General features: G+C 46.6%; 5 protein-coding genes across 5 annotated transcripts; 2 read left to right on the top strand and 3 right to left on the bottom strand. All coding sequences in view use genetic code 12, as the record gives it.

Moving 5' to 3' along the window:
* Window positions 1-163: 163 nt before the first annotated feature.
* On the top strand, window positions 164-2,254 carry PGUG_04049 (uncharacterized protein; the record flags this gene model as incomplete). The annotated part of the gene is made up of 1 exon (XM_001483270.1): window positions 164-2,254. The coding sequence occupies one exon, from the start codon at window positions 164-166 to the stop codon at window positions 2,252-2,254; it is 2,091 nt and encodes a 696-aa protein (XP_001483320.2).
* On the top strand, window positions 2,125-2,736 carry PGUG_04048 (uncharacterized protein; the record flags this gene model as incomplete). Its single annotated transcript, XM_001483269.1, has 1 exon — window positions 2,125-2,736. The coding sequence occupies one exon, from the start codon at window positions 2,125-2,127 to the stop codon at window positions 2,734-2,736; it is 612 nt and encodes a 203-aa protein (XP_001483319.2).
* Window positions 2,737-3,857: 1,121 nt separating this feature from the next.
* Window positions 3,858-6,509, bottom strand: BEM3 (Bem3p; the record flags this gene model as incomplete). Its single annotated transcript, XM_001483268.1, has 1 exon — window positions 3,858-6,509. The coding sequence occupies one exon, from the start codon at window positions 6,507-6,509 to the stop codon at window positions 3,858-3,860; it is 2,652 nt and encodes an 883-aa protein (XP_001483318.2).
* Window positions 6,510-6,634: 125 nt separating this feature from the next.
* On the bottom strand, window positions 6,635-8,695 carry HOS3 (histone deacetylase; the record flags this gene model as incomplete). Its single annotated transcript, XM_001483267.1, has 1 exon — window positions 6,635-8,695. One exon carries the CDS (start codon window positions 8,693-8,695, stop codon window positions 6,635-6,637), a length of 2,061 nt encoding a protein of 686 aa, XP_001483317.2.
* An 83-nt stretch (window positions 8,696-8,778) lies between these two features.
* On the bottom strand, window positions 8,779-9,654 carry RAM2 (bifunctional protein farnesyltransferase/protein geranylgeranyltransferase; the record flags this gene model as incomplete). Its single annotated transcript, XM_001483266.1, has 1 exon — window positions 8,779-9,654. The coding sequence occupies one exon, from the start codon at window positions 9,652-9,654 to the stop codon at window positions 8,779-8,781; it is 876 nt and encodes a 291-aa protein (XP_001483316.2).
* Between the last annotated feature and the right edge of the window lie 81 nt (window positions 9,655-9,735).

Here is a 9,735-nt window from a genome sequence, read left to right as displayed (position 1 = left end):
GTTCAACGCCCGCGCACACTACCTCTTTTAGTTGCATCATGCTGTCCACTCGCTTAAATATATGTTTTGGTGTCTCAACTAGTGCTCCTGCACTTCTAATAGCCGTCCTGCACACTATCTCCTTTTCTCCTGCACTTCTCTCTTCAATTACGCGTCTGTAAACATGTCTTCTCCTTTACCAAAACTGCATTTTTCCATGGAAGGAGACCTGTTATCACCAATTCCGGTGGAAAAGATGTACCACAACACGGTCCCAAACGATATGGATAATATTCCAGATCTTAGCCATAATATCAACAAAAAAACTCAAGATTTTGTCACCCCTCTGAGAACTGTCGAAGGTTCTGCAACCATCATGTCAAATACTTGGGACGTGGCGACTCCTGTTGGTCCAGAGAAGCTTCGTAGCTCGATAGCGGACCGAATTCCGTTCACAAGTCCGAGAAATTATCCTCATCATAATGTTCCTCGGTCGAATGTGGAGTCTATAAAAAGGGCCAAATTGCCACTTGATGCTAAAATTGGAGTAAATCATACACCTGGTAGTCAGCCTGGGAAGTCTGGAAAAGCCACAAATGGATCTTTTTCCGGAGATGTTCGTGCTGAAAAGTTTTCTGGAGTTCATGCTCAAGACACGAATTCTAACGGGTCGCCACGCCAGAAAAAGTCTTTGGAAACGCTGGCAAAGTCGCTGGAAAAGTCGCTAGCAAAATCCCCCGTTTCCAACGCTGTGTTTTCAACGGCAGCTGCGTCGCCAGCATCGCCGATTGCGTCTTCTGTCCCAAGAGCTTTGGCTACTGATTCGCCAGTTTTGGCCGGTTCTCCTTCAGAACCTGCTTCGAATGTCTCTAAGCGCCATGCTTCGCCGTCGCTGTCGCAACCACCGCAAAAGATCGCCCGTCAATCTTCGTTGGAATCTTTCAGTAATTCAAAAGTCCAAAGCTCGGTCGTTGAAGACAGCGACAGCGATAATGACGACCATATCGACGCCGGCGACGATGTCACCATGATTCCTCGTCGTTTGCCCCCGCTGGACGCAGAAAATTTGACCCAAGTCAGCAAAATTATTCGCCTCGATGCTGAGAATGACTACACTACCCCAGAAAGATTCACTGAGCCAGTGGCCCGTAGCCCAGAAACTAGCCAGCGAGGCCGTGTTGCCGACACAAACGAGTCCACCACGCCTCTCAAGAATCATGCTTTCCAGGAAGGGGGAGTAGTGGAACCAACCATAAACCTCCTTTTGTCACCTAATTCTAAACCGATTTTTTCCCGTGACTACATCAATAAGCTTCAAACTAATCACCACCACGAACTCGAAGAATTGGAGCAGGAAAGCAACAACCAGAAAGAGCAAATCTTGCGCCTCTCAGAAGAACTTTCCTCCACCAACCGCGAATTCTTGAGATATGACCAACAGATCCACGAATTGAAACTGCGTAACAAAAAACTCTCGCAAAATGAAGAGATGCTTTTGGTACAATTGCAGCACTATGAGCGTGAACTTTTATCCACCACCAAGGCGTTGAAGAGGCAACAAGATATGACCACGAAAGCCGAACTGGAACTCTTGTCTGTTCTGCAGTGTTTGAGCGATGAACGCAACCACCTGGCTTCTCTAGAGCATGAAAAGTCTTTGGCTTTGGAAAGAGTACTGGAGCTTGAAACCGAGATGGCTCAAGTTAGAGCAGAAACTGAGAAACTCGTATCAAAGCAGGAACAATCTCACCAACTTCGCACAGCGCTTGAGCAAGAGATCAGCGAGCTCAGACACGAACTTGAGGCAAAGGACGAGAAGATGAGTGAGCTTTCTCAAACTGTCACCGACAAAAACATGGAATTGGAGAAACTAATCGCTTCCAAAGACAGCCTTCGTGATGAATCTGAAATGTACAAGAAAGAAAATGATCAGCTCAAAAGCAATATTGCACAATTGACAAAGGAGAACGCTGAAATCCAACAGATCAACTCCGAGCAGCAAGAGCACCTTGAGCGGGTCGAGAAGATTGCTCATACCCAAATGGAAAAGTTGGAGCTGTTGCTTGGTGCCAGGAGCAGGAAATTAAAGAGCTCACGAACACAAAGGAACAGCTTGAAAACGAGTACAAGCAGCAACTTCAAGAGATGGATTCTGCTGTTGTGCGTGCGAACGAATCGCTTGCTACTGTTTCCAAGAACCTTGCTGCTTCTGAAGAGCACAAAGTCAGCATTCAACGTGAATTGGAAGAACAAATCAATGAGTTTGAGCGTGTAAATTCCGATTTAAAGGCCCAAAATAACCAGCTCGTTGCTACCAACAAGGAGAAAGACGAGATTATTGGAGGCGATACAAAGAAGATGAACGAATTGACTCAGAAAATCAAGCAATTGAAGGAAAAAATCGCCGAACTTGAAAAGGATAACGACGAAGCTCACCAGCAAGAACTACAGCAGTTACGTGAACATATGGAGCAGCAGCTTGAATTGAACCGTCAAAGAACAACAAAGAAAATTGATGAGGTTGCCGAACTGCTTTACACGCAATACTCGAAGAAACACGAAACTAAAGTTGGTATGATGCGTACCAGTTTCAATAAAAAGTTGGATCAATTGCAGGGTGAAAATAACCAGCAAAAACTCGACATTGAAAGTCTTCGCAAGCAGCTTGACGCAGCAGTGGCCGAGAAGGATCTGTTGCTTGAATTGCTCGACGACAGCGGCCGGCGAAGACTTTCACCTAAAATCACCCGGCGCTAGAATTTGCAACCATGGCAAACGGGGTCACGTGCGATTACATAAGCAAGGCCGAACCAAACTTCGTTATGCTCACCAGTGGAGTTGTTGTCAGCATGTCCAACGCCGAAGCGACGAAGTTGTACGAGACCATCATCGAGGAGGTTATCAGCGATTCGCGGCAGGACTTCGAGGACAGTGGGATAGATGAGTCCCACTCTCCAAGAGTTACGGCGTGTTTGGTGTGAAAAACTTAGTCAATCCGGGGTGGCCAAGTTTACGTGGGATGATGAGATTCACCATGAAAACTTGGGCCATGGCCATCTTTCGGTCCAGGAGTCGATGGGGGTGTTAGCACCCGATGGGCTGCCTTGCGTTGGACAGCTCGGGCGGGCTCGAATTACCAACTTTGTCATATCCTACTGCGACCGGAGACCGAGGGCATAATAGTGGTATGCAGCTTCAACTTCCGACTGTTCTGGGAAACGATGAGTACGACGATAGTACTGGGTTGATGCTTCCGAGGGTGAACCAGACCGATGGGCAATTTGAACTTACTTTTGAAACCAGCGATGCGAAGCAATTGATGAAAAAGTTTCAGGTTGGTCAGGCCGATGGAGAGTTTGACGATGACGACGATTCAGCGCACGATTCGCAGGACATCAACAGTGACTTAGACGATGGTTCCGACAGTGACAAGTCTGAAGGTGAAGAAGGGTATCAGGAAAGGGCAGGATTTTGCTTGTTGTTTATACGACAAGGGTACAGCGGGTGAAGAACAAGTGGAAGCTGACGCTCAAGGAGGGCATTGCCAACATTGGCGGAAAGGGACTATGTGTTCCAGAAGGCGAGTGGGGAAAACGAATGGTGAGCGAAAATGTATTATGTATTGTAGCTAGAAATTAGGGATGTGGATATCGAGCACCTCGCGGGCGTGGTCGGGAACGGGGTCTCCGCCGGCAAAGATGCAGTCGTAATCCACGAGCAAAGTGGAGAGGATGTCGAGGGAGATGTTGAGAGTTGGCACGAAAACGATGCACACGTTTCTGAGCGACATTTTGTTTCTTGACAGGTTTTCAATGACATACTTCAAAAACCCGAAGATCACGTAGCACAAGTCGTAATTGACTTTGGAGATGTTTCCTTCACTTGAAAGGTAGTCGCGGAAAATGTAAGCCACATGACAGTTTGGACCCAGTATCTCCTCTACTCATGACAATATGTTGTAGATCCGAGTACGGTTGAGCTCCAAGAATGGGATGAGGAAGTTCTCTTAAATAAGTTTTGAAAAGACCGGCAACAGTGTGGATATCAGGCAGCGGATTGGCGCAAAGATCAATGTCGAATTTAGTGTTGAACTGTTCTCGAAGCCCCCGGATTTGAGATGCCGAGCCCGAAAGTCGAAATATGCCTTCTTCGTACACCGCTCCTGTTTTTACGAGGTAATCGAGACACCGGAAACATACACTGGGAATGCTTCGGCCTTGAAATTCATGGTGCGACAAGTTGTAAGCTTCCAATACGTCGCGACCAAAAATGGTTTTTGCGGGACTGTCGTCTAGCTTCATGTTTCCAATGTACAGCGGGAGCTCAGAGGAGGCTTGCAGCAAAGGCTGCGACAAGAAATGGGGCTGCAATTGAGCCGACTGATATGGCTGCGAATTTGAATTTGAATTTGAATTTTGGTGCGAATTTGAAAATTGCGAACTTGAAAATTGAGAATTCGAATTTGGCTGCGAATTCTGATTCTGGTTTTGCGAACTTTGGTCGTCGTCTGCATTCTTGCGGAACGGAAAGAGACTTCGCTTTCGACTCTTTTTGGTTTCCTTTTCTCTTTCTTTTTCATCCAAATTTTCCACCCGTTCATTGCTTCCAAACCGCTCAGATCCACGCACCAAACTGTCGGTAGACTCAGCGGGAGTTGCCGAATCGGACCACCCCGTATACTGGATCAATGCTGAAATCCACGAGTCTCGTTCTGTATCCGACTCGGCACAAAAAAAGTGTTTGGAAGTTGAACTCATTTTGAATTTTTCTTGTTCCAAAATAAGGAAAGCATGACGGTATCCTTTGTCTTCAGCAACACTATCGCTAGATTGGCGGCCGATTTGGGTATGCCAGAGCGGCAATTGCTCAAGAAATGTGCCGCCGGGAGCTTCATATATTTCCAAATATGGGCCGTCTACCTGACACCATCTCACTTTCCAAGTCGATCCGAGTCCTTTGTAGCGCCTGATAAGAAACCCTTCTTTAGAAGCACCACTTTTGAAATCGTCGAGTGGATTGACCAAGTCTGCCGAGAGATATTTGCAGATTCTGAAAAGAAGCATTCGCGGAATATGAGGAATCAAGAACAAAGTATTGAAAAAATCCTGCAATTGGAGTCGACGGGTGTCTACTTTTGGAGGAGAAGATGAGAAAAAAAGCGTTTTTTCAGGAAGTGGAGGAAGCCCGAAATACTCAACTATGGGTCTTATTTCGTTATCGAATGCAACTAGTTGCAGGTACGATTTCCGGATTCTCCACATTTCCTTACCAGAAGCTTTGTCACAGATGCTGATACTCACATTGGGATCGTCCAGCTTGCGTTGTAGTGAAACTTCTTGATGATGAACATTAATGGTGCTTGCAACCACAATATCAATTGTGTTAAAATTATCTGGTTTCACCAACAATGTGGTTTCTTCATCTTCTTGCACCGTTGAAGGCATCACCTGGAAACTAGAACCGGGAGTGGTTGGTTGGCGAGAAAGTTTTGCAGTCAAAGATTCATGCAGCAAGAGTCCCAGCGGTGTTCGTAACGGTTCATGCATTGGAGGTGATTGAGGATTTGAAACTATACTTCGATCGTCAATCGACATGTTGGAGGGAAACTTGTTAATTTGCATGGCATCAGGAGTTGCAGGAGGAATGGGACCAGAAGTTGATGATGCCAATGTGCGGCTTACCGAAGATGTGTCAAGATCTGATTCCTGTAGCAGAAGAATCAGGGTATGCGTCTGCAGCGTCTGCAGTTGCAGCTGCAGCTGCAGGAGTGACAGTTGCGTCTGAGGCGCCAGCGCCGATGGTGTACGGCTTCCATTGTTCTTGAGCGTTGCAGGAAGCTTGAGACGAGGTTTGTAGTTTGAGCCGAAACTGCTGTTACTGGCGTTTTTATGCTGCGTCAATGAATTGTCGGCACTGGCAGCGAGGCGCCGACCATCAGATTGACGTGCAGGCAGATTCGATTCCGAATAAAGAGAAGACCGATCGTCGACAGCGTCGGTGACTCCAAGAGTGGGTGACGCCTGTTTAATATCTAATTGGGAGGTTTCATCGACGGAATCGTCTTCGCGTCGCCGTCGAGCAGATCTAACCGGCACGTCATCAGCTGGTTCAGCCAATGCAGGCGAGGCCAATGCAGGTGAAGCCAATGCAGCAGGAGAAGCCAATCCAGCTAATACAGAAGTATCTGCAGTTGGTACATGTGCTTGTGCATCTGCAGTTGAAACTTCTGCAGCTGAAACATCTGCACTTGCATCTGCAGTTGAATTTGCAGTTGCATCTTCTATTTCTGCAGTCACATCTGCCGACATTGCAACCTTTTCCGCTTTTCCTCGTGGAAGACTCGTGCCATTGAGACGGTCGCGGATCCCCAGAATTATCTGCTCTTGTTTAGTCACCGTTGCCTGCAATTCACGGTTTTCAAAAAGAAGCATTTCGATATACAGCGCGTCCAGAATTCCCGACCTGTCAAACTGCGGGTGCGACGGTGCATAATCACCTGCACCATTGGCGTCCAGCGTTCCTTGGTGCATCGAATTGTCGACAGCCAGAAATAACCATTTTGAGAAATGCCACAGCGCACACCCGCTACACCAGCTGCTGTTCGCGCGCCCCACCCCACCTACATCTACGGCTGAACCTTACAATAGTATATTTTCTATGACTTGGTACGGCGATAATACAGCCGCCGGCTTCTCCTGGCGTCGTCGTCTTCTATTTTGATCTCGGTACGCAGATCCATGATCTCACGCACCATTTTATGTATGGGAATGTCAGGATCGCCTTTCTGCGGCTGATGCAGGTATATGTAATTCGAAGCCAAGATGGCATTGGGCATCAATGACCGGCCTATTTTGATGGTTTCATTAGCCCAAATCGTGATATCGGCCAGCGGCCGTTTATATGGAGTCCAATTTTTTTTGCAACCTTTTGTGAGCTCGCGCATAACTTGGTCGCTTCCCCAAGTTGGGTTCCACAAATCATCCTCGTCGTTATTGATGAGTCCAATTAAATGGGAAAATATTCCTGTGGAAAGGGCTCCGTCCGAGTATCCACCTTCCAAAAACGAAACCACCTTTCCGCCGGTGTGAATTTTCGCCAATTTTACGACATCGCGCGTGAAGGTTGCATAGAACGAAGTGGGCACATTAACACTGTGTCTTTGCATTTGCGGGTTCTCATATTCCAGAGCGTCAAACCCTGCTGAGATGACTATAAGAGGCTTGAATGGTGGAGGAGAAACAGGTTTTTTGATTTGTGGGGCATGCGGTTTTTCCGCATATTTCAAGTACTTGGCCATGGCAACACCATACTCTTCTTTTTCTCGCTCGTACTGTTTTTTCGCCGTGTTCAAAAACTGGTTGGCCCGGTTGAGAATAGCAACATATTTGGTCTGGTAATGCTTGTAAAATTCATCTTCAGATGTCCACAGTTGAAGATGCACATTCCAGATATTCACATCATGGTCCATTACGCATGTAGACGCATTCCGAATGGTGTCCTTGGTAGCATAACCTAGCTCGGCTGGATAAGATTTGATATCGTGGAGAGAAAAATATCCAACTTTTGGGTAAGAAGCAAACCCTTTCCCATACTCATCTTTGGGGGTTGTTTCATCTTCTTGAAGTCCATGGTCTCCTTCAAATCCTCCTCTTTCCCAACAGATATCTTGCAGACCGTCTCCATGGTGAAGATCTATGTCCAAAATGGCACAATGGGTTACGCCATGTTTTTCATAGGCATATTCAATTCCGATTTGTGCATTGTTTAAAAGACAAAATCCACTTGGGAGTGAAGCATGGCAATGGTGACCTGGCGGACGAAGCAAAACAAAAGCCAAATTATGAGTTTGCAGCCCAAAAACCGAATCAAATGCAGTTTCAATTGCGCCTATACTTCCTTCCACTGCAGTAATTGTGCGAGGAACCAAATAAATATCTCCAGTATTCCAATCTTCCGGAACCTCGAGCTTCCCGGCAGCAAGTTTCGCCTGCGAATCTATACATAGTTCATGCAACATATTGGGCCAGTGATTTCCATGAACTCGCCGAACATACGGTGCGAAAATCGACCCTCGTTTTGTCGAGTTTATCACTTTGTAATAAAATGGGAACATGGTAAGCGCCGCACCCACACCTATACATGACGCAAGAAGACGCTGGGGACGTTCGAAAATGGTTGCAAGATATGATTTGGTTTCCCATTTGCGGCCAATTACATGCTCGGCCAGAAGTGGGGAAAGAACCACCAACGTTTTTTCCTTTTCTGCCACCCGCGGCGACTCGGCCTCTATGTGCGGGTTCGAGCGAATAAACTCGTCAAAGACTTTGCGGAACCTTGTTAATGAATTATCCACCAATGGCGAAGGTGCCAATTCTGGAAGAATTGGTTGCTTCTGATCTGGCATTGCATGATGTGCATCATGCAACAGCAGCAACAGCCGTGCATAACTTCCGGTTCGTACGTCATGTCCCCTCTCCCTCTTAACCTCTGCAGCTGCAGGCTTGAGCTTATATCGCAACTTGGGAATCTGTTCCGAATTGATTTCTTCTTCCTCCAACTCGTCAATGTCAACAATACTTTTGTCACGAGTGTACCCTGATGTAAGAACCGTCTGCATCGACACATCCTCCTCGTCGTGTGCTGACGGCCGGATGGTCAAAGTTGTCTCGAACTGCGAGATCAAAGACTCCTCCGCGTCATCGGGGCTGTCGGGCATGATGCTTTGTTCTGTTGCCGATTTACGATTTAAACCCGCATGCGCGTGGTGCACGGGTGTGTATGCACCGAATCACCTCCCGCCTACTGTTGGGCGCAGAATCGCCAATAATTGGCACGAATTGGATCATAGGTTTCTGCAAGACGCATGTACATGTTATGCGACCGACCAGGGTCCGAAACTTTCCAAATGCGAGCAAGAACTTCCATTGCATAAGTGCTGCGAACGAGTTCTTCTTCAGGGTAAAATTGGTTGCAAAAAGACTCCAAGTCGCTCAAGTCGCGCCCGACGCGGGCATAAATTCCCAAGAGATAGTTCCATGCAGCAGGGTTCTGCGGCAACTCCTTGATTTTACGACACACATACTCGATTTCGGAATTTGCAACCATATTATTTGCTCCTGCTGCAAACTTCAAAAAGAACCGATGAGTCCAAGCAGAATTATTAAGCACGTCGGAACTTAAACACAGATCAACAAAGTCAAGTTCCCGTACATCGTTATGCATATCAAAATGTTCTACCAACCATTTTCGATACGACCAAACATGATGGTTTTTAGGGTCTTCCTGAAGCATCGCAGCCAAGATGGGAAGCTCATGATGAGGATCAAACGTCTCTTTCTTGCAAATTTTTTCAATTATAAGCTGGCGATAATTCCAAATCTGGTAATTTTTTTCGTTTTCGAGAGCGATTTGTTCACACCACTCAAGCTCTTCCCAAAGATCGTAATCAATGGCACACACAATGTCGAACCGGTAACTCCACAATGTATAGTGTGAAGCAAGCAAGTCAATGGCTTTCAGAGTCCATTCTAGAGCTCTTGGAGAATACTCTTTATCACGCAAAAGGGCCAATACCGTTCCAATAGTATGCTTGTATTCATCGCTGTACAAGATTCTACACAATTGAGGATCAGATTCGTCGAGCTTTACTGGTTCGATAGGTTGCAACAGGGCCATTTTTTTCGTTTTGGTTATGCACTATGCTGACGCACCCTTTTTAAGCTCTGCAGTCGTTTGAATTCAAGTTCGCGCACCTTC

The sequence above is a fragment of the Meyerozyma guilliermondii genome, genomic scaffold, assembly GCF_000149425.1.
Source record: "Meyerozyma guilliermondii ATCC 6260 scaffold_5 genomic scaffold, whole genome shotgun sequence".
In the NCBI taxonomy this organism is placed as follows: Eukaryota; Fungi; Ascomycota; class Pichiomycetes; order Serinales; family Debaryomycetaceae; genus Meyerozyma; species Meyerozyma guilliermondii.
This window is presented reverse-complemented; position numbering and strand designations above follow the sequence as displayed.